The 24,784-nt window shown below is 45.1% G+C and overlaps 1 protein-coding gene across 1 annotated transcript; it reads left to right on the top strand.

Annotated features, from left to right (window-relative positions):
- Positions 1-1,348: 1,348 nt before the first annotated feature.
- On the top strand, positions 1,349-9,158 carry Myorg (myogenesis regulating glycosidase). The gene is made up of 2 exons (XM_020170200.2): positions 1,349-1,494; positions 5,297-9,158. Exon 2 carries the CDS (start codon positions 5,364-5,366, stop codon positions 7,509-7,511), a length of 2,148 nt encoding a protein of 715 aa, XP_020025789.1. The 5' UTR covers positions 1,349-1,494; positions 5,297-5,363; the 3' UTR covers positions 7,512-9,158.
- Positions 9,159-24,784: the final 15,626 nt, after the last annotated feature.

The following is a 24,784-nucleotide window of genomic DNA, read 5'->3' on the forward strand; positions in this document are numbered from 1 at the left end:
CACCCAAAAGGCTTGCTCCCTGCTCCCAGAGTCTCCATTAGAGCCTCCCAAAAATCTCTACTCTGACATCCTTGCTGCCTTTCCAACCCAAGTCCAAGGGATCCAAAACATAATTTTGGAGGGTCTCATGACCAAGAAATTTCAAATTGTGAAATAAAGCCCTATTTCTCTTCTCCTCAAGGGAGCAAAGGGTGGGGTGTTCTGGAATTTCTAGGATCTTCAGTATTTTCCTTTCTCCATCAAAGATATCTTGCCCCACCCCATGATACAGGATTAGGGGTCTGACAGGGAGCACACCCATCTCTTCATAGTAAAGAAGAATTTCTTTTTTTTTCTTTTGGTGGTACTGGCATTTGAACTCAGGGCTGACACCTTGAGCTGCTACACCAGCACCAGCCCTTTTTTGTGATGGATTTTTTTTTTTTTTTGAGATAGAGTCTTGTGGACTGTTTGCCTGGGCTGACTTCAAACCTTGATTCTCTGGATCTCTGCCTCTTGAGTAGCTAAGATTACAGGCCTGAACCACCGGCACCCAGCAATACAGGAATTTCTTTTCTTTTGTTTTATTTTTTGTTGTTTGAGACAAAGTCTTACTATCTAGCCCAGGCTGGCCTTGAACTTGCCTGGGAACCCAGAGTTGTGATTCTCCTGCCTCAGTCTCCTAAGTGCTGGGATTACAGGTATACACCACAATGCCCATGCCCGACAGGAATTTCCAACTAAAGGCAGTCACTTGGAGGAAGGGCTGGACCCTATGTAACTAGGGGAGGGGCAATGAAAAATGCTGAGCACAAACCGGTCTTCTCAGTCCCTGACCTTTAACACTGCTGGTCTGGTCCAGTGGGAACCAACAGCTTAGGCCACCCGTCCTGTTGGATCTACAAGCTCCCTCCATGAAACTCTTAATTGAAAATACCCCGCAGTGGGAGTAGGATTGTGCTTGCTTCTTTTCCATATGAGAAAATTGTGTACCGATATAGCCTCCATCTGCCCAAACCCAGAGGGGTAAGGAATCCCAAAGGCCTGCCTTGCCACTTTACCCTGCGGCTCGCTCGCCTTCATATACATCCCAAACCTACCCTGGAGGCATAAGAACCCCAACATTAAGCAGCTGCTTTTTCCTCCAGAACTACATTTCCCATCACACCTGGGGCCGAGTCACGCCCGACAGAGCCACGAGGCGCCGGGCTAGAGGCAGCACAGAGCGTAGGGCACTGAAGAGAAAGTGGGGGCTAATGGGGTGGAGCTTGAGGTCCGCGTGATGCCGTGGGGGAAGGGCCAGGCGCCAGGGGCGGGGCTAGAAGCAGAGGCCCGAGGAGATATTACACGGAGGGGGTGTGGCCTGGTCGCCTGGGGGCGGGGCCGGAGGAGGGGCCCAGTTGTGCCCAGCCAGGCTGCGCCGGGCGCCGAGCGGTGGTGGCTCAACTCTAGCTATCTTGGTGAGGATCTGCAGGAGGGTCTCTTCACCCCTGCTTCTGCCCGGCCGTCACTGTGGTGAGTGAGCCCAGCGGGAGGACCTTGGGGCGGGCGAGTGAGCGGCTGAAGGAACACGATTTCTGAACTTTCGCCCCTTCCGATATGACCCTCCTAAGGCCCGAGTTTCCCAGCGGGCGACAGGTCCCTTGACCTTCGTCTGCCCCTTTGGACAGTGTAGCTGTTGGGTGGGGCGCCGAGGGTGGGTGTGGAGTATTCCAGGCTGTGTAGGCGCAGTCACTCGATCCTTGCAGATCTTGTCCCAGGGCAGGGGAGGGAGATGGGTCGGATCGAATTGCCTTTGACATCTCCAGCACTCTTCCTCCTCCACCGCCCCGCCACGGTGTCGGACAAACCACTCTGCTCAGAATGGCTTTTCCTCAGTTGAACCGAGCTGGACCCTGTCCCTTAGACGAGACTAGGCTAGGCTGGAGCCAAGACTGAGCTTGAGTGTCAAGCGGGAAGAAGCTGCGCAGGGGCAGAGCCCAAGGAGGCCGGCCCCGCAAGACCGAACCTGCTTGCACTAACCCATGGTTGGCCAGATGGCAGAGGCCGCACGTTACAGTTGTCTCTAACAGCACTGCTAACGCCTGAGCCACAGAGTTCCTCCTGCCTAGCTTTCGTACCACATACCATTAAAATTGCCCCTTTCACACCCCAAGGTCTCCCTGGTCCGCCTGAATCAAGCAGCAGCACCAGCCCACGCCCAAATGATAGAAGCTTGTCCTACCCTGTCAGCCACACAGTTGCTTTCTGCCTCTGCATTCAGGCTGCCAGATTAGACAAGTGTCTTTCATCTCCCAAAACATGCTGAGGTAGGAGCTTGGATGGGAGCAAACTTGCCACCTGTATGAATTAAGACAAGCCTCTTTAAAATGGACATACGTAGCTACCTCTGTTTCATACTGCTGTTAGTACTGGATGCTGTGGTAGCATTTGGGAGACGAAGACACACTCCAGTGGAATGGGTGCCCAGGTCTGTGGTCTCCCATCCTTCATCAAAAATCCTTAGAATCCTAAAAGTTTGATTCTCAGAACCCATGTGTTGGAAAGGGCTTTGAAGGCCCACAAGGTGGCCTCTTCATGTCTCCAGGGGTCAGAAGGCTAACTTAATATGAAAGTTTTGAGAATGAGGGAGTTTCTGTTCTATTTAGATACAAAGCTTCTCCCCTTATTTCCTTAATACCCGGGATGGAGCCTTGGTTGTCTTGAATGAGTAAATATAAATGTAGAGCAAATCTGACTTGGGCCCCTAAAGTCTTCTTTGGGTTCCACTTAGCTTTGAGAATATCAGCTAAAGCCTGCATTTTCCAGGAGGGCTTTTCTACCTATAGGAAGGGGAGGAAAGCTAAATTGTGTGGACTGAGAGGAAGTGACTAAGAAGCTGTTCCAGACTGGGGGGCAGGAGGGATGAAAGTTTAAGAAGTTGAGGGGAGGAAGGAACTTGTGGGGGAAGGAGGTGCTGTGTATTGTCATCTAGAATGAAGATTCTGATCTGCACCTGGCATTCTTGATGGATTCTGCATGGGGAGTTTGAGGGATTGAAGAACCTGAATCATTCCAGCATCTCCTTGGAAGTCACTGGAGACAGAGACAGACACTGGCATCTGGGAAGAGGCTAATTACAGTTTGCCAGTCTCCCTCTCTTCTTTCCCCCAGCTGGAGCAGTTAGGCAACCAACTGGTTGGCTGGCTGTGTGTCTGCCTGTGTGCACACCTGGCAGGTGCTGTTTCTTTGTTGGACTCTGCCCTGAGGGTGGGGATAGAAAGGGTCATTGACCTACCTCCAGGAGCAGATTGTGACACATACCTTCCCCAAGCCTAAGTTTTCCAGCAGACATTTTTGGATGTTTAGCATACAGTGTGTAAGAATTTATATGTGTAATGGTTAGGCATCTGATCCCTAGAGAGCTAGTAGGGCGAGAAGAGGAGAGGATACCAGCCTGAGTGGGTGAAATCTCAAAGCAGGTGGCCTGAAGGATGTTGGTTGGGGAGGGAATGAGCTTGGTATTCACAGGATGGACGTGGCTGGAAATGGAATTAGAAAGGTAGCTGAGTGCCAGGATTGGTGGCTCACAGCTGTAATCCCAGCTACTCAAGAGGCAGAGAATGGAGGTTCAAGGCCAGCCCTGGCAAAAAAAATTATCAAAAGCCCATCTCAACAAATACGTTTGGCATGGTAATTCAAGTCTGTGATCTCAGCTATGTGGGAGGCATAGCTAGGAGGATCATTGTTGAAGGCTGGTCCTGGACAAAAATGCAAGACTATGTGCAAAATAACTCATGCAAAAAGGGCTAAAGGTGTGGCTCAAGTGGTAGAGCACCTGCCAAGCAAGCTCCAGGCCCTGAGTTCATACTTCAATACTGTCAAAAAAAGAAAAGAAAGAAAGGTAGCCTTCTCTCAAGCCTTGATTGTGAGGCTTACATTGGTTTGATAAGTGCTTTAAAAAGATCACTCTGGGCCTGGGGATGTAGCTCAGTGGTTAAGTGTTTGCCTAGCATGCACAAGGCCCTGCGTTCAATCTCCAATACCAAAAAAAAAAAAAAAAAGAAAGAAAGAAAAGATCACTCTGGCTGCTGTGAGCAAAAGACACTGGAGGGGACTGGTGGAGTGGCTTAACGGGTGGGTAGAGCATCTGCCTAGCAAGCACAAGGACCTGAGTTCAACCCATAGCATGAACGAGAGAGAGAGAGAGAGAGAGAAGAGAAAGAAAAAGAAAAAGAAAAAGGAAGAAAGACATGGCATTTTCAGTTCTTAGGACTAAACAAAAAGGTGCTGGAGGGACAGAAGTTGAGGGCTATTGGGGGGCTATCAGGACTATTGGGAAAATGTCACAACAGTACAGGGGAGAAGTGACAGTGCCCAAACCAGGGCAGGGGCAGCAGGACAGTAGATGAGTGGCAGAGATAGAGCCTAGGAGGTAGGTGACCCACAGATGTGCTGGGGCAGAGGAGTATGGGCAGGGAAATGGGCTTGGTGATTAATGGCTGAGAGCCAGGAGAATTTGAAGGCAAAGAGGGGCAGATCTGAGAAAGCAGGCTTCCACGACAGGCTCCTGATCCCAGCTTTAATGTCTGAACTCAGCCCTGCCTTCTTCTAAACTAGGCCTTGGCTTTAGGTGTCTTTAATTCCCAGGTGTCATCTGGCTTCTGACTTAATCAAATTCCATGACTGATCTTCCCCCCCAACCCCCTCCTTGCTCCCTCCTTGCTGCTTTGGGGCAGGAAAGCCAGCCTACTGCCCTGTTAAAAGTCTCAAGGAGGTGGGGCGTGGTGGTGTACTGTAAGCTCAGCACTTAGGAGGTAAAGGCAGGAAGATTGGACGTTTAAAGCTAGACTGAGCTACAGAGCAAATTCAAGGCCAGTTGGCCTTGTCTCAACAACAAACAAAGGCTGGGGATGTAGCTCAGTGGTAGAGAGCTTGCCTAGCATGCACTACACCCTGAGTTCAATCCCCAGCATGAGAAAAAAAAAATTCATGGAACTGATTGGACTGTTCTCACCTCTTTCCATGACCTTATCTTTAATAGACTAGGCTCTTCCAACTGTGTTTGATCCTAGACTGCTTCCTGACCTTCTCTAGGTTTGTTTCTCCACTGGGGAAAGGGAAAAGCATGCCATTTCTCAATCACGTGACTCTTCCCCTATTCAGAGTCCTGATTAATTTTGGCAAGTATTGGGGCTCATGAGAAAGATGAGATACAGATTGTCCTTTGCCACTCATCAAGCCCTTAGGTTTCAGTATACACCTTCTGCATCATACTACAGCAAATGTTAATACTATGGAACAAGAAAGCTCAGTTCCCTCTCTCCATCCCTTTCAGACTCCAGCAGGCCCGATGGGCTTGGTCCAGGCGCACCACTGCGTGCTCCCTCCTTAGGTGGTGTCTGATGCCCCAAAACCTTCCAGAGAAGAGCCACACCTACCCCCGACACCGCCCAGGTTGCCAAGCAGGCCATAAAAGCCCCGAAGTTGTTGCAGCGGCAGCAGCCATGTACACCTTCCTGCCCGACAACTTTTCTCCTGCCAAACCCAAACCAACCAAAGAATTGAGGCCCCTGCTGGGCTCCGCGGTCCTGGGACTGCTGCTAGTGTTGGCTGCGGTTGTGGCCTGGTGCTACTACAGCGCCTCCCTACGCAAAGCGGAACGCCTGCGCGCCGAGCTGCTGGACCTCAACCGTGGCGGCTTCTCTATCCGAAACCAGAAGGGCGAGCAGGTCTTCCGCTTGGCCTTCCGTTCAGGCGCGCTGGACCTTGACTCCTGCAGCCGCGACGGCGCCCTGCTTGGCTGCACGCGTACGGCCGATGGACGCCCACTTCACTTCTTCATCCAGACTGTGAGGCCCAAGGACACGGTCATGTGCTACCGTGTGCGCTGGGAGGAAGCAGCGCCCGGGCGTGCAGTGGAGCACGCCATGTTTCTGGGCGACGCGGCAGCGCACTGGTATGGCGGTGCAGAAATGAAGACCCAACACTGGCCCATCCGCTTGGAGGGCCAGCAGGAGCCGCAGCCTTTCGTCACGAGCGACGTCTACTCTTCGGACGACGCATTCGGGGGCATCCTCGAGCGCTACTGGCTATCGTCGCGCGCGGCCGCCATCAAAGTCAACGACTCGGTGCCCTTCCACCTGGGCTGGAACAGCACGGAGCGTTCGATGAGGCTGCAGGCACGCTATCACGACACGCCCTATAAGCCTCCCGCAGGCGGCACCGCAGCACCTGAGCTCAGCTACCGAGTGTGCGTGGGCTCAGATGTCACCTCCATCCACAAGTACATGGTGCGGCGTTATTTCAACAAGCCATCGAGGGTGCCAGCGCCCGAGGCCTTCCGAGATCCCATTTGGTCCACGTGGGCGCTCTACGGACGTGCTGTGGACCAGGAGAAGGTGCTGCATTTTGCCCAGCAGATCCGCCAACACCGCTTCAACAGCAGCCACCTGGAAATCGACGACATGTACACGCCTGCCTACGGCGACTTCGACTTCAATGAGGCCAAGTTTCCCAACGCCAGCGACATGTTCCACCGCCTGCGTGATGCTGGCTTCCGCGTCACGCTTTGGGTGCATCCCTTTGTCAACTACAACTCATCGCGCTTTGGCGAGGGCGTGGAGCGCGAGCTGTTTGTGCGTGAACCCACAGGCCGGTTGCCCGCACTAGTGCGCTGGTGGAATGGCATCGGCGCGGTGCTAGATTTCACGAATCCAGAAGCTCGAGACTGGTTCCAGGGCCATCTGCGGCAGCTACGCTCCCGCTATGCCGTGGCATCCTTTAAGTTCGACGCGGGTGAGGTCAGTTACCTGCCGCGGGACTTCAGCACCTACAGGCCGCTGCCCGACCCCAGCGTATGGAGTCGACGATACACGGAGATGGCGCTGCCCTTCTTCTCCCTGGCCGAGGTCCGCGTGGGCTACCAGTCGCAGAACATCTCGTGCTTCTTCCGCTTGGTGGACCGCGACTCGGTGTGGGGCTACGATCTGGGGCTGCGCTCTCTTATTCCCGCCGTGCTCACGGTCAGCATGCTGGGCTACCCGTTCATCCTGCCGGATATGGTGGGCGGCAACGCTGTGCCCGAGCGCACTGCGGGCAACAGCTATGGGCCGGAACGGGAGCTCTACGTGCGCTGGCTGGAGGTGGCCGCCTTCATGCCAGCCATGCAGTTCTCAATCCCGCCCTGGCAATACGACGCAGAAGTGGTGGCCATAGCACACAAGTTCGCCGCACTGAGGGCCTCGCTTGTGGCGCCGCTATTGCTTGAGCTCGCCGGTGAGGTCACCGACACCGGCGACCCCATCGTGCGCCCCCTTTGGTGGATCGCGCCCGGAGACGAGACAGCTCACCGCATTGACTCGCAGTTCCTAATCGGAGACACGCTGCTCGTGGCGCCAGTACTAGAGCCAGGCAAGCAGGAGCGCGATGTCTACCTGCCCGCCGGCAAGTGGCGCAGCTACAAGGGTGAACTTTTCGACAAGACGCCGGTGCTGCTCACCGATTACCCAGTGGACCTGGACGAGGTCGCCTACTTCACGTGGGCATCCTGACCCAGCCTAGGACCTGGGATACCCACTGCTCTAACCACATCCATCGTAGACTTTCAATCCTTCAGCATACCCAAACCATGTATGTACTCCCAGGGAGTCCCCAGCCTTTGCACCTCCCATTAAGTGGGTGCTGACTTAAATGTGCTGGAGCCAACTGCTACGGGTGGGACCTGGAAGAGGGGGACACTGCAACAACCTCCTGCTCCAATGCATAGTCCTAACAACCACCTTTTCCTCCACATTCACCTCAGTCTGCAGAAACCTCTTCATTGGGGTGGAAGCCCAGGGAAGGAGAAAGATCTGTTATCCAAGGTGTGGTTTTAAAAGCACAAAGAAAAACCTTTGCCCTTCGGAGGTGGAGATTTGATCCTCTTAAAAGTCCAAAATAGTCCCTGCCACACTTAACAAAGTGTACATTCTTGGTGTTTAGAAGCTAGGCCCTAAATTTCCAGCACCTGCCTGAACTGTGGCTGACCTGGTCTTACTCCAGCTGGGGAGAAGGGGTAGAAGTGTTTAGCCAACTGACAAAGAGGCAGGAGGTCCTCTCCCAGGAAATGAGGACTGGACTCAGCCTGGTGTGATCACCATTGTCCCCTTATTTGTGAAAAGACTGACTCCGAACACTGCACTCACCCATCTGTATACACACATGGGCTCAGCCCTGGGCCAGGTGTGCCTGATGGGCAGATGTGCAGGGCCATGCAGGCCAGACTTGGTGCCTTAACTCAAGAACGTGTGTGTGTGTGTGTGTGTGTGTGTGTGTGTGTGGAGAGAGAGAGAGAGAGAGAGAGAGAGAGAGAGAGAGAGAGAGAGAATGGCATACACCATGGGTCCCCGAATCTACAGAACGCACACAACATCCCTAAGGCTAGATAAGCCTGGAGGGAGGGCACAGGGAACAAATTGAGGTTTTCATTTTTGAACTGGCCTCTCCCCAGGTGGTTTCCCTGGGGCTTGGAAAGGAAATAAACAGCTCTTTGAAGATTCCATATCTGTTTAACTCTCTGCACACATGCTGGGGTGTGGCCTAAAAGTGAGCAATGTTCTTATTCTGGCAGTGGTGTACTTTGGCACATGAGCTATATGTACACACTGACACCTACCAGTACACAAGCCTGGTAAGGTCTTTTATCTCAGCCATTTTTCCTTTCCAAGAAATCAACCCAGCCTGAGTTTTTTCTGACTTTGCAACTGAGTCTGGGGAGGAAGTGGCTTGCCAGAGGCGGCGGGTGGGAAATGTGGAGCTCAGCTTCTCTTAACAGGTCTGACAACAGAACTAGTGTCCTATACTCTAGAAGGAGCTTCCCTTTGCCCATTTCTCTATCCCCTTTATTTTCTCTGTGGAAAATACCTGATAAAAGTATTGGGGCCCCCTCAGATGCCCATCTCCAGTGCCAATTCTTTTTTTAGTGTTGGGGATTGAACCCGGGGCCCCAAGCATACTAAATAAGGCTGTACCACTGAGCTACATCCCTAGGCCTCCAGTGGGAATAAGCTGCTTAATTTCGCTGAGCCTCAGTTTCTTCATATGTAAAAATGATAAATCATGCCTACCTCTAAGGTCATTGTGAGAAATATAAGCACAGATGTATGTAAAGTGCCTGGCACAAAGTAGGTGCTCAATAAAAGATAGCTGTTGTAATACTATTTAATACTGTTTTTTTATGTTCTTTCTTAAAAACAAGGATTCCTTGAGACCCCAGCTCCCTTAGCCCCTTCTAACCCTGTTTTATACCCAATCCTGCCAATATCTTTTGTGCATTCCAAGTTTGTCTCTCTCACTGCACATCCTCCAAGGAAGCTCCTTGGAGCTTCCAGTATCCTAGTCATAATCACCATTCCTCATTGCTCTTCCCTGAACCTGGGATTTCTTTTGGCTGGAGGGGGAAGGGAAATACGCTAACAGGGAATTCCCTTCTCTTAGAGATAATGGGTAGGAACTGAGGCCTAGGCTTCCACTCTATGACCCTGTGTTTTTGAGAGTCTGCCTCAGTTTCCAACTGCCTATGAATGGGTTGGGCTAGTCTAGCCAAGCCTTCTCTCAGAGCCTAAGATGTGGACTTTCTGAGAGAATTTTTGCCTTTGTTCTCCTAGATCTGTGTAGAGTGTCTCTGACCCTTGCTCTGTCTCCAGAAAGTCTTCTGCTAGTTCTTTTTTTTTTTTTTAAACTGAAAGATGCCTTTGTGCTTTCAGATGTGTTGGGGGCTGTGTTTGGAAGTGTAGACATTTTAATTTTTTATCATTTTTACATTTACTTACATGTGTATACATTATTTGGACCACCTCCCCCCTCGCCCACTAGTTCTTACCACACACTCTGCAGTCCTTCTTGCCTCCCTAAGTCCAAGGGCAGTGTTGGCCTCTCCATCCCCTGGTCACTACTGTAATAAGGACTCAGAGGCTGCTTTTGCTAAAACCTTTCACTCTTGGGCCTGCAGATGTCCAATGGTTAACTAAAAGCAGGATAAAACTTGGCCTCACTGCTTACATTTTGCATTGCTCTCTTTTGCTCTGAGTCATTGTCTCCTTCGGTCACTTTGGATTCCAGGAACAACAGGTCTGATGTATAAACATCTTATGACAAGAGTCAAACCTCCCTCCTCCAGGCATCAGCAACTTTCTTTTGTGGAAAAGGCTCTGCCTGACCAATCCTGAGATAATGATCAACCAGATCACAGTTTGATGAGGACTGGTTAACTGTGCCTGCTTCTTGCTTATCCACCACCCTACCACCTCTGCTGCAGCTTCAGTTTCTTCCCTACATAATCTGGGAGCTCATGCCAGTACCTCAGAAGACAGGGCTGAGGACACCGGTCATCTTCTGTTCCTGGTAGAGTTATACTGGTTAAAGTTCGTTTCCTGATTTTCACCATGTTTTTTTTCTGTTTGTGTTTTGGAGCAAGTGGGCAGTAGAACTCTGGCAACACTACCCTACATCAGACCATATCAGTTCTAGCCTGGACTACCACAGTGACCTATCCCTTTCCACTCTTGGACTCTGCAGTTCAATCCACACAGCAGCCAAGGAAATCTTTCTGGAATTCAATCATGTCCCTTGTGGATGGGGTGTTTGGGGGGGAATCCACACTCTGTTGTTCAAGGCCTCTATGATCAGGTCCTTTTCATATTCTGTTACACACACACACACACACACACACACACACACACGCACAAGCATACTTTGAAAAGCATGGGAAGAAACACTACCTTCTGTTCTGAGAACAGCTGTACAACTGCCCCTGCCAAGAGAGTTCTGTGCAGATTTAGCCTTGAAAATGTAGTGGCAATTGGGTGGATTCCTTTCCTGCCATTGTTTGACTCAGTGAGTTTCTGCTGACACCCTGCTGTCTCCAGTATACACCCCAGCTCCCAAGGAACAGCCTGTTTTGTTTTTGCTTGTGTCATTTACTTCATCATGCCCAAGAATCTTTATAGCAGCTTGAGGGATGGTGTTGGTGGGGGGGGGGTGGCGAAAAGGTAGTGTTGGGGGAGATAGGGGAAAAGATGGAGGAAGCCCTGTTCTTGGGAGCTCCCAATCTAGAGAACAGGACGAGACTAACCTCTGTATACTTGGACTGTTTTTCCCTTCCGGGTCTCTCGCCCGTCCCCTTGTCCCATCCCCAGAGAGTCTAGCAGAGAACTCCCTATTACACAATCCTGAGCAGGATGGGGTGGGTGGTGAGTGGAAAGGGAATAGGAACCAGAGTGGGGAGGTAGAAAGCAGGTCTGGGTGAGTACCTATAGCACAGTCTCAAGGGGGCAGCAGAGAGGAGCTGGCACCACTCTCCAGCCCTCTTCTAGAAAAGAAGGAACATTTGGACCAAAGGCTAGATGACTGGAGTGGTCAGTCTGTACTCACTCTCACCTGGAGTACCACACTAGCACAGGAATTTCAGTTGAAACTCTTCAGCAAGGAAGTGCCTTCTGTGGAGGCCTAAGTCATTGTTTCTTTTTGTTTGCTTGTTTGAGACAGGATCTTGCTAGGTAGTTCAGGCTGGCCTCAAACTGGAGATCATCCTACCTCACACTCCCAAGTGCTGGGACTATAGATGTGCACCACCACACCCAGCATATGTCATTGCTACAAGATGAAGAGAGTATTTTTGTTTTCTAGAGCCTCTATTATTATGCCCTAGGAACAGAAATCTTAAGCCTATCTGAATAGAGATAAATCCATCAGATGCTTCCTCACCCTAAGTGGGGTAGGGGTGGTAGAGAAACAGGTGGTGCTCTAGGAGGGGCCTCCTTGGGTGCAGGTGAGGATGTATGGTTATTAGGGAAAGCTTCCAGGAGCTGGTGTTCCAGAACTTGGAGGGCCCCAGATTGAAGGAGACATCTTATGTCTCTGTTTCTTCATAGGTGAAACCACATCCGAAAACAAGGAATTAAACTCTCTACCACCACTGCCTCTAACAGTACTTACCCAGTTACCTTTTTGATCACCTGGCAGGAGTCCATCCTGCAGAGGATGAGAAGAGGCATGTAATTCCCTGATCATTTATCTTTCTGCCTCAGATATTATAAGAGATATTGGTTACTTCCTACCTCTCCACTTCCTTGTGGGCCAAACCCTGGATAGCTCCAGTTTATTCAAACCAAGGACTTAGTCTGTTTCACTTAGCATACTTGCTTCCTCTTCCCTCCTCATGATTGGCCTCCCACTTGTGCTGTGTTTAAACTCCACTCTCAACTACACCACTGAGTTTTCTAGGCATAACCATGTTGGACTCATAGTTGAGCCCTAATCCTGACCTTTGATGATTCTGTCTGGGCTCTACGTCTTCTGGGCATGGTACAGAAGCTAGACAAGGATTTCATGACCCCTGTGCAGCAGCAGGGAGACTTGGGGTCTACATTAAAACATTATTCTAATGGGAATGGAAAAAATAATTCTATTAAAGTTGTGTTTTTTTTTTCAAAAGCAAGTGCCTTAGAAAAATTAAAAGGACAAAGTAATTTATTTTCTTTTCTTTGGAGGCTTGAGTTCAGGGCCTCACACTTGCTAGGCAGCCACTCTACCACCAGCAATTATTTTCTATTATATTTCTATTATTTTCTATTAAAATTAATATACAATGATAAGCAAGATTTTATTCATTTATTTTGCAGTGCTGGGGATAGAACCCATGGCTTCATGCATGCTAGGCAGATGCTCTTCTACTGAGCTACATTCCCCATCATTTTTTTTTTTTTTGGTGGTACTGGAGTTTGAACTCAGGGCCTGGCATTTGCTGGGCAGATCTTCTATTACTTGAGCCATGCCTCTAGCCCTTTTTGTGCTTTAGTTAATTTTCAGATAGGGCTTAGAGTTTTTGCCCAGGCTGGTCTTGAACCTCTATCCTCCCAATCTCTGCCTCCTGAGCGCCTGAGATTACAGGCATACACCACCACACCCAACCTTTCCATCAAGATTTAAACAAGGTAAACACATATATTATTTGACACACTTTCTGAAGTTTTGTTTTGTTTGAGACAGGCTCTCAACATGTTTGTGCTGCCCATGTGGGCCTCCAACTCACTATCTTCCTGCCTCAGCCTCCCTAGTGCTGGGATTACAGGTATGCACAACCACAGTCAGTTTAACAATATCCACTTTTAATAATTTGCATAGAAAAACTAGACAGAAGATCAACAAAGAAATAGAATTGGACAATACAAACGAACTAGACATAGCAGACATCTATAGTATACTCCATGAACAATGACAGAATTTATGATCTTCTTAAGAACACGTTGATATTTTTTTGGGTGGGATATTGAGGCTTGAATTTAGGCTTTGTGCTTGGACTCTACTGCTTGAGCCACACTTCCCATCCATTTTGAGGCCAGGCTGGCCTCAAGATCCTCCCAATCTCAGCGTCCCAAGCAATTAGAATCACAGGCATGAGCCACTGGGACCTGGCTCAAGAGCACATTGATATTTGTCAAGATAGACAATCTGTTATTCCATAAAACAACTTTCAATACATTTGAAAGGATTTAAATAATACAAAATATATTCCCTGGTCCCAACAGAATGAAATTAGAAATCAGTAACAGAGGGAAATTAACAAATGTGTGAAATTTAAGCAACATGCTTCTGAATAACCAATGTCAAAGAAGAAATCACAAGGGGAATTAGAAAACACTTTGAGGTGAATTAAAATGAAACTATACTAAAACTTACGGAAGGCAGTAAAAGCCATTACGTAGATGAATATTTATAGCTGTAAACACGTATATTTAAAAAGGAGAGCTGGGCCTGGGGGGCTCATGCCTGTAATCCTAGCTACTCAGGAGGCAGAGATCAGGAGGATCATGGTTCAAACCCAGCCCTGGCAAATAGTTCAGGGGACCCAATCTTGAAAATACCCAACACAAAAAAGGGCTGGTGGAGTGGCTCAAGGTGCAGGCCCTGAGTTCAAACCCCAGTACTGCAAAAAAAAAAAATTAAAAAGAGAACTACTAAATATTCCACCAACCTTACTTGTGGGTGTATATTCAAAGTAAATGAAATCAGTTTGTCAAAGAGATATCTGTACTTCCATATTCACTGAAACATTTATTCATAATAGCCAAGATATGGAATCAACTTAAGTGTGTATTGACAGACAAATGGATAAAGAAAAATACATCCCTACACACATGAACACAATGGAATACTATAGCCTTGTGTGTGTGTATATGGTGCTGGGGAATGAACCAGGACCTTGAACATGTAGGCAAGTGCTCTACCACTGAGCTATATCCCTAGCACTATTAGCCATTTTTTTTTGGCAGTACTGGGGTTTGAACTTAGGACCTTATGCTTGCTAGGCAGGCACTCTACCAATTGAGCCACTCCACCAGCCCACCATTAGCCTTTTAAAAGAAAGGAATCCTAGCTGTTACGGTGGCACATGGAGGTGTAGTTGGGAAGATCTTGAGTTTGAGGTTACATAGAAAGATCCTGTCTCAAAACAAAAACAAAATAAAGCAAAAAAAAAAAAAAAAGGGGAAGGTATCTTGTCATTTATGACAACATAGATGAACCAGAAAACATTATGCTAAATTAAATAAGTCAGGCATGGAAAGACAAACAACACATGATTTTACTTATATGTTAAACCCATAGAAGCAGAGAGTAGAACACTGGTTGCCAGAGGCTGAAGGGTGTGTGTGGGAAATAGGATGAAGAAATATTGACTAAAGGGTGCAAAGACTAAGACAGGATGAATAAGTTGTGGGAACCTCTTTATAGCATGGTGACTATAGTTTTAAAAAGAATGTATTGTGAGGCAGGTATGACATCCCCAACACTACTAGCCTTTCAAAAGAAAGGAATTCTAGCTGGAATGGTGGCACACACCTCTAGTAGCAGCACTAGTAGAGAATTGCGAGTTCAAGGCCAGCCTGGAATAAATAGTAAGACTCTGGTTCAGTGATATAGTGCTGAGGCCCTGGGCTCAATCCTCCACATCACACACACACACACACATAGAAAAGACAAAATTACATGATCATCTCAGATATATGAAAAAACAAAAACAAAAACAGTTGAACTGGGTGCCCAGTGGCTTGTGCCTGTAATCCTAGCTATTTGGGAGGCTGAGACTAGAAGGATCACAGTTCTAGGTCAGCCTGGGCAAAAAAGTTTGCAAGATCCCATCTCAATGAGGAAAAAAGCTGGGTGTGGTGGTACATGCTTGTCATCCCAGTGAAGGCAGGAAGCTTAAAATAGGAGGATCGCTGTCCAGGCTGGTCTGGGCAAAAAGGGAGATCCTATCTCCAAAATAACCAGAGCACAAAGGGCTGGAGGCATGGTTCAAGCAGTAGAGTGCCTGTGTCATGAGCATGAAGGAAGCCCTAAGTTCAATCCACTGTACCACCAAAACAACAACAATAATAAAAAATCTGATAAAGCCAAAGACAGTGGCACATGCATGTAGTCCCAGCAACATGGAAGGCTGAGGTAGGAGGATCACTTAAGCTCAGAAATTCAGGGCCAGCCTGGGCAACACAGCACGACCCCATCTCTAAAAAGATAAAAATAAAAATAAGGTGGAGTGGCTCAAGCTAGCCTGAGACCCCCATTTTCAAAATAACCAAAGCAAAATGGACTGGAGGTGTAGCTCAAGCAGTAGACTCAAGCAGTAGACTGCCTGCCTGCTTTGCAGACATGAAGCCCTGAGTTCAAACCCCAGTCCCCTCTCCCCACACACACACACAAATAAAACTTTCCTCCTAAGATCAGGAATAAGATAAGGGTAACCACTCTATTTCTTTTTTTTTTTTTTCATTTTTCTTTTATTATTCATATGTGCGTACAAGGCTTGGTTCATTTCTCCTCCCTGCCCCCACCCCCTCCCTTACCACCCACTCCACCCCCTCCCTCTTCCCCCCCAATACCCAGCAGAAACTATTTTGCCTTTATTTCTAATTTTGTTGTAGAGAGAGTATAAGCAATAATAGGAAGGAACAAGGGTTTTTGCTGGTTGAGATAAGGATAGCTATATAGGGCATTGACTCACATTGATTTCCTGTGCGTGGGTGTTACCTTCTAGGTTAATTCTTTTTGATCTAACCTTTTCTCTAGTACCTGTTCCCCTTTTCCTATTGGCCTCAGTTGCTTTAAGGTATCTGCTTTAGTTTCTCTGCGTTAAGGGCAACAAATGCTAGCTAGTTTTTTAGGTGTCTTACCTATCCTCACCCCTCCCTTGTGTGCTCTCGCTTTTATCATGTGCTCATAGTCCAATCCCCTTGTTGTGTTTGCCCTTGATCTAGTGTCCACATATGAGGGAGAACATACGATTTTTGGTCTTTTGAGCCAGGCTAACCTCACTCAGAATGATGTTCTCCAATTCCATCCATTTACCAGCAAATGATAACATTTTGTTCTTCTTCATGGCTGCATAAAATTCCATTGTGTATAGATACCACATTTTCTTCATCCATTCGTCAGTGCTGGGGCATCTTGGCTGTTTCCATAACTTGGCTATTGTGAATAGTGCTGCAATAAACATGGATGTGCAGGTGCCTCTGGAGTAACAGTCTTTTGGGTATATCCCCAAGAGTGGTATTGCTGAATCAAATGGTAGATCGATGTCCAGCTTTTTAAGTAGCCTCCAAATTTTTTTCCAGAGTGGTTGTATTAGTCTACATTCCCACCAACAGTGTAAGAGGGTTCCTTTTTCCCCGCATCCTCGCCAACACCTGTTGTTGGTGGTGTTGCTGATGATGGCTATTCTAACAGGGGTGAGGTGGAATCTTAGCGTGGTTTTAATTTGCATTTCCTTTATTGCTAGAGATGGTGAGCATTTTTTCATGTGTTTTCTGGCCATTTGAATTTCTTCTTTTGAGAAAGTTCTGTTTAGTTCACGTGCCCATTTCTTTATTACTCTCACTATTTCTATTCAAGGTTGTACTGGAGATGCTAGCCAGGACAATTAGGCAAGAAAAAGAAATAAAAGGTATCCAAGTTGGAAAGGAAGAAGTACAACTGTTTCTACTTGCAGATGACATGACCTTGTATATAGAAAGTCTTAAAGAATCCACTACAAAACTATCAGAACTAATGAGCAAGCTCAGCAATGCTGCAGGAAAAAAAGATGAATACATAAAAATCAATTGTATTTCTACACACTTTTCAACAATTGGTGCCAAGACAGCTGAATATTCACATGCAAAAGTATGATGTTGGATCCTCTACCTCCCATAGCATACAAAATTAATTCAAAATGGATCACAGACCTAAAAGTAAGAGTTAAAACTCTTAGAAGACCATAAACATGTAAATGTTTGTGACCTAGGTCAGGCAATGGTATCTTAGATAGGACATGAAGAACACAAGGAACAAAAGCAAGAAATAGGCAATTTAACATCATTAAAGTTAAAAACTTCCATGCTTTAAAGACATCATCAAAAAAGTGAAAGGAAGAACTGAGGTATGGCTCTAGTGGTAGAGCACCTGCCTAGCAAGTGCAAAGCCCTGAGTTCAAAACCAAGTACCACCAAAAGAAAAATAAAGCGAAAGAAGTCCACAGAATGGAAGAAAAATTTTGCAAATTATGTATCTGATAAGGGACTTGTACCTGGAATACATAAAGAACTCTTACAATGTGGTAATAAAAGGACAAATAACTAACAAACATGCAAAGGATCTGTACAGGCTTTCCCCAAGGTAGTTAAACAAATAGCCAATATGCACATGAAAAGATGCACAAAATCATAAACCATCAGGATAATGCAAATCAAATCACAATGCAACACCACTACACACCCAATTAAGATGACAATAATGAAAAAGACAGATAGTAACAGACATTGAGGATGTGGAGATATCTGAGCCTGTATCTCTGGTGGGAATATAAAATATGCAGCTACTTTAAAAACAATCTGGCAATACTTCAACAGCCTAAACACACAATTACTTATATGACACTACAATTCTATTCTTAGGTGTATAACCCAGGAAATGAAAACTTGTACAAAATGCTCATAGCAGCATTATTCATAATAGCTAAAAAACTGGCAACAACTCAAATTGGGCAAACGAAAAATAAGGTACAGCCATACAATGGAATATGAAGTACTGATACATGGCACAATACAAATGAACCTTGACAATACTATGCTACAAAACTGGAGAACAGGAGGGCTGAACAAGTCTTGCCTGGGGGGTTGGTGCCAGTGGGAAGGGAGAGGAGGTAGAGAAAGAGTGTGGGAGGGTGAATATGGTGCAAATACTGTGTACAGCTGTATGTAAATGGAAAAATGAGACCAGTTGAAACTATTCCAGGAATGAGGGGAGGAGGTGAATCCAAGTATGAAATATTTGATACATTGTAAGAACTTTTGTAAATGTCACAATGTACCCCCCAGCACAACAATAAAAAAAGAAAATACTATGCTAAGTGAAAGAAGCCATTCAAAAAAAGCCAAGTCTTATATGATTTCATTACATGAGATGTCCAGAATAGGCAAATCTATAGAGACAGAAAGTAGATTGGTGATTGCACAGCACTGGGAAGGTGTGGAAGAAATGGAGTGACTGCTAATGGGTATGGTTTTCTCTTGGTGGATGATGAAAATGTCAAAATTGATTGTGACTGCACAACTCTGTGAAAATATTAAAACCCCTTGAATTTTATACTTCACTTTAATATAGGTGTTCTGTATAAGTATTCACTATTATTGCAATAGTGAAGCTATTGCAATAATAAAAATGGAATGAGGTAATTATACATATTACAATATGGATAAACCTTGAAAACGTTATGCTAAGTGAAAGAAGCCAGATACAAAAAACAACTATTGTATGATTCCATGTATATGAACTGTCCAGAATAGGCAAGTCTATAGGCAGATAGTAGGTTAGTGGTAGCCAAGGGGAAACGAGAATGATTGCTAAGGGATGTTGAGAGTCTTTTAGAATTAGATTGGTGGTAATTATTGTACAGCCTTGTGAATAAACTAAAAATCAAGAAGAATTTTATGACATAAATTATATCTTGAAAATTTCAAAAGCCTTCCAGAATAAACAGAAAAATAGAATTCATGTTCTGGCTGCAGCACTTACTAGATGACTCTTGTCACCCTTACTTATTTCATCCTTACAGTCAACCTTACCTATTGTTTCTGTGTGGGGCTTGATCTAACTGGGGGAGGAATAACTGTGACTTGAACGTCCTTTTCCAATTGAAACAGATTTTACCTTCTCTTTGGTCTCTTCTTTCCTATCTCCTGGTTTTTTGAAGATTAAGTCCTGTTAAAAAATTATACCTGTAGGCCAGGTGTAATAGCTTACACCTATAATCCCAGCTACTTGGGAGGTAGAGATAGGAGGATTTGGTTTGAGGTCAGTCTGGGCAAAAAAAGTTAGTGAGACCCTATCTTAAAGAAAAAGCTTAGCTACATAGGAGATAGAAGTAGGAGGATCACGGTCTGAGGCAGCTCCAAGCGAAAGTTCAAGACGCTGTTTGAAAAATAACTCAAGCAAAAAAGATTGGATGTGTGGCTGAAGTGATAGAGCACTTGCCCAGCAAACACCAGGCCCTGAATTCCATCCCCAGTACTGCAAAATACAACAACAAAAATCTGCTCACAAAGGACTTTGCTGGTTGAACATTTTTTGCTCATCCCCAAACCCATTTTTTTTTCCTAAGAGGCAGAAGCCTATTTTCACAACATGCCTTTAATTTACAGAAACAGTAAATATAAATAAATTTTTTAAAAAGTCATTATACAAAGTGATGCTTCACAATTATGGAAAATTTGGAAAATTTGTAAAAGTAGAAAGAAGAGACAATACCATCCATTGTCTCTTCACCCAAAAATGAACACTTTTTTTAAACTTTTAAATTTACAGATAAAATGATATATATTTATTATGTACAACATGATGTTTTATTTTATTTTTATTCATATGTGCATACAATATTTGAGTCATTTCTCCCCTCTCCCCAACCCCTCCCTTACCACCCACTCTGCCCCCTTCCTCTCCCCCCCACCCCCTCAATACCCGCCAGAAACTATTTTGCCCTTATCTCTAATTTTGTTGAAGAGAGAGTATAAGCAATAATAGGAAGGAACAAGGGTTTTTGCTGGTTGAGATAAGGATATCTATACAGGGAGTTGACTCACATTGATTTCCTATGCATGTGTGTTACCTTCTAGGTTAATTCTTTTTGATCTAACCTTTTCTCTAGTTCCTGGTCCCCTTCTCCTATTGGCCTCAGTTGCTTTAAAGTATCTGCTTTAGTTTCTCTGCGTTGAGGACAACAAATGCTATCTAGTTTTTTAGGTGTCTTACCTATCCTCACCCCTCCCTTGTGTGCTCTAGCTTTACCATGTGATCAAAGTCCAATCCCCTTGTTGTGTTTGCCCTTGATCTAATGTCCACATATAAGGGAGCACATACGATTTTTGGTCTTTTGGGCCAGGCTAACCTCACTCGGAATGATGTTCTCCAATTCCATCCATTTACCAGCGAATGATAGCATTTTGTTCTTCTTCATGGCTGCATAAAATTCCATTGTGTATAGATACCACATTTTCTTAATCCATTCATCAGTAGTGGGGCATCTTGGCTGTTTCTATAACTTGGCTATTGTGAATAGTGCTGCAATAAACATGGGTGTGCAGGTGCCTCTGGAGTAACCTGTGTCACAGTCTTTTGGGTATATCCCCAAGAGTGGTATTGCTGGATCATATGGTAGATCAGTGTTTAGCTTTTTAAGTAGCCTCCAAATTTTTTTCCAGAGTGGTTGTACTAGTTTACATTCCCACCAACAGTGTAAGAGGGTTCCTTTTTCCCCCCAAATCCTTGCCAACACCTGTTGTTGGTGGTGTTGCTAATGATGGCTATTCTAACAGGGGTGAGGTGGAATCTTAGTGCGGTTTTAATTTGCATTTCCTTTATTGCTAGAGATGGTGAGCATTTTTTCATGTGTTTTTTGGCCATTTGAATTTCTTTTGAGAAAGTTCTGTTTAGTTCACGTGCCCATTTCTTTATTGGTTCATTAGTTTTGGGAGAATTTAGTTTTTTAAGTTCCCTCTATATTCTGGTTATCAGTCCTTTGTCTGATGTGTAGCTGGCAAATATTTTCTCCCACTCTGTGGGTGTTCTCTTCAGTTTAGAGACCATTTCTTTTGATGAATAGAAGCTTTTTAGTTTTATGAGGTCCCACTTATCTATGCTATCTCTTAGTTGCTGTGTTGCTGGGGTTCCATTGAGAAAGTTCTTGGCTACACCTACTAACTCCAGAGTATTTCCTACTCTTTCCTGTATCAACTTTTAGTTTGTGGTCTGATATTAAGATCCTTGATCCATTTTGAGTTAATATTGGTATAGGGTGATATACATGGATCTAGTTTCAGTTTTTTGCAGACTGTTAACCAGTTTTCCCAGCAGTTGTTGTTGAAGAGGCTGCTTTTTCTCCATCGTATATTTTTAGCACCTTTGTCAAGGACAAGTTGGTTATAGTTGTGTGGCTTCATATCTGGGTCCTCTATTCTGTTCCACTGGTCTTCATGTCTGTTTTTGTGCCAGTACCATGCTGTTTTTATTGCTATTGCTTTGTAATATAGTTTGAAGTTGGGTATTGTGATACCTCCTGCATTGTTCTTTTGACTGAGTATTGCCTTGGCTATTCATGGCCTCTTGTATTTCCATATAAATTTAACGGTAGATTTTTCAATCTCTTTAATGAATGTCATTGGAATTTTGTCATTGGAATTTTGATGGCAATTGCATTAAACATGTAGATTACTTTTGGGAATATAGACATTTTTACTCTGTTGATTATACCGATCCATGAGCATGGGAGATCTCTCCACTTTCTATAGTCTTCCTCAATCTCTTTCTTCAGAAGTTTATAGTTCTCCTTGTAGAGGTCGTTCACATCCTTTGTTAGGTTTACACCTAACAAAAGTATTTGATTTTTTTTGAGGCTATTGTAAATGAAATTGTTTTCATATATTCTTTTTCAGTTTGTTCATTATTAGTGTATAGAAATGCTAATGATTTTTCTATGTTGATTTTATATCCTACTACCTTGTTATAGCTATTGATGGTGTCTAGGAGCTTTTGAGTAGAGTTTTTTGGGTCTTTAAGGTATAGGATCAACAACATGATGTTTTAAAGTGTGTGTGTGTGTGTGTGTGTGTGTGTGTGTTCAAATCTATCTAATTAGCATATGCATTACCTCACAGTTATTTTTTGCGATAACACGTAATATTCATTCTCTTAGCCTTTTTCAAAAATATAATATACTGTCATTAAATACAGTTATTATGCTTTACAATAGATCCAGAAACAAACACTCATAATTCCCTTCTTAATTTTTCTATGCAGTTTTATTGCCTAGTTGGGATTATATTCACTGTTTCCCAAGTTTTCCTTTTTTTTTTTTTGTATGTGGTTTTATTATCATTATTATTATTATTATTATTATTATTATTGATGGGACTGGGGTTTGAACTCAGGGATTAGGCACTCTACTGCTTGAGCCACACCTCCATTCCATTTTGGTCTGGCTATTTATTTATTTATTTTTTTTGTCTGTGGCACTAGGGTTTGAACTAAGAGTTTCACACTTGATAGGCAGATGCTGTTACTGCTTGAGCCACTCTGCCACCCCTTTTTTGTGTTGGATTTTTTCAAGATAGTGTCTCGAAAACTGTTTGCTCAAGGCTGGCTTCAAACTGCGATCCTCCTGATCTCTGCCTCTTGAGTAGCGAGGATTACAGCTGTGAGCCACTGGTGCTCAGCTGATCTGGTTATTTTGGAGATGGGGTCTGGAAAACTATTTGATCCTCCCAATATCTGCCTCCCAAGTAGCTAGGATTATGGTGTGAGCCATTGTCACAAAGCTTATTTTTTTTATTTATGTATTTTTAATTAAAAATTTTTTTTGGACAGTGTCTTACTACTTGGCTATAATACAGACCCAGGCTGGCCTGGAACTAGAGATACTTCTGCCTCAACCTCCTGAGTGCTAGGACTACAAGGCATGTGCCACCACATCCAGCACTTTTTTTTTTTTTTTTTTGGCTATACTGGAGTTTGAACTCGGAGCCTCACGCTTTCTAGGCAGGCACTCTACCACTTGAGCTATTCACCAGGCCTTTTTTGCATTGGTTGCTTTTGAAATAGGGTCTTGCTTTATGCCCAGGTCAGCCTGGACCAGGATCCTCCTATTCATGCTTCCCAGTGTAGATCGGATTTTGACAGGAGCATGCTACCACATCCTGCCGTTGGTTGAGATGACATCTCTCCAACCTTTTGGCTGGGCTGACCTTGGACTACAATCCTCCTATCTCTACATCCTAAGTACCTGGGATTGCAAGTTTGAGACATTGTGCCTGGCCACTGTTTTTTTTTTTTTTAATAAGAGGGGTCTTACTATTTTGCCCAGTTTGGCCTTGAACTCCTGTGCTCAAGTATCCTCCTGTCTCAGCCTCCTAAATAGCTGGGACTATAGTTGTACACAAATGTGTCTAGCTTCCCAAATTTTCTCAATGAAAAATCTCAAATGTACAGAAAAGTTGAAAGTCTAGCATAATCAACACCCATATGTCACCATCTTGAGTCAATAGTTGTTAGTTTGCTATATTTGCTTTAACTAGATATGTATGCATTTATTTTTTCTGAATCATTTTACTTATTTATTTTTAAACTAAGCCCATTTAATCCCGAACTTTTTTTTTTGGGAGGGTGGTGGTACTGGGTCTGAATCTACGACTTTGCACTTACTATGTAGGCAGTCTGCCACTGAGCCATGCCCCCAGCTCTGAACCATTTTAAAGTAAGTTGCAGAGCTGAATGTATGGCTCAAGTGGTAGGGCAGCTGCTTTGAAAGCACAAAGCCCTGAGTTAAAACCCAGTCCCATTTAAAAAAAAAGTAAATTGCAGACACTGTGACACATCATCCTAAATTCTTCAGCACGTACTTCCTAATAATAATTCTCTAATAGTCTGTAATATCCAGCTCATATCAAAATTACCCCCAGTTCTCATAATTTTTATATTTGCAATGCTGGGGATTGAACCCAGGGCCTCCCACACATGCTAGGAAAGAGCTACCATTTGAGCTTTTCCCCCCAGACCTTTTTTTTTGTGGTCCTGTGGTCTGAACTCAGGGTCTACACCTTGAGCCACTTCACCAGCCCTTTTTTGTGGTGGGTTTTTGGAGATAGGGTCTCTCAAACTATTTGCCAGGCTTTGAACCTCGATTCTCCTGATCTCTGCCTCCTGAGTAGCTAGGGTTACAGGCATGAGCCACCGGCACCCAGACCTTTTGTTTTTGTTTCAGAGATAGGAGCTCATTAACCTTGCCCCAGTTGGCTTTGAACTCACAATCCTCCCCTGTAAACTGGGATTACAGGTATGTACCACTACACCCAGATCCAATAATTAACTGTAAAAAAAATGTGCTACACAATAGTTCTTAACATAGTAATTTTCTGACCTGACTACCACCAGGGAAGCTTATCACTGAAAGGATATTCAACAAACTAAAGGATAAGTTCCCATCTGACCTTGGGACTAAACACCATGACTGACCCTGAGTAGAAGCAATGGAAGAAATGTGAAGGAGACAGTTTTGGGAGGAAGGATGTTTATACTCCAGCATCCAACTAGACATGCTGGCTCCACTGCAAGTGGGATTAGGTAGAGCGGGCAGTGCAATGTCATTCTCTTCCTTTACTGATACTCAGTTGCAGAAACAGCCATGTTGGCCTTAGCCCCCTGGCCTAGCATTTGTCCTGGGAGTCATCACCATCACCCTCCAAACCACTGAGGTGAGCTTCAA

This window comes from Castor canadensis, chromosome 13 (genome assembly GCF_047511655.1).
Source record: "Castor canadensis chromosome 13, mCasCan1.hap1v2, whole genome shotgun sequence".
Classification (NCBI taxonomy): domain Eukaryota; kingdom Metazoa; phylum Chordata; class Mammalia; order Rodentia; family Castoridae; genus Castor; species Castor canadensis.

Bases quoted from the DNA above. Each gene is read 5' to 3' on its own strand.
- Myorg (XM_020170200.2), top strand. From the start codon at position 5,364: ATGCCCCAAAACCTTCCAGAGAAGAGCCACACCTACCCCCGACACCGC.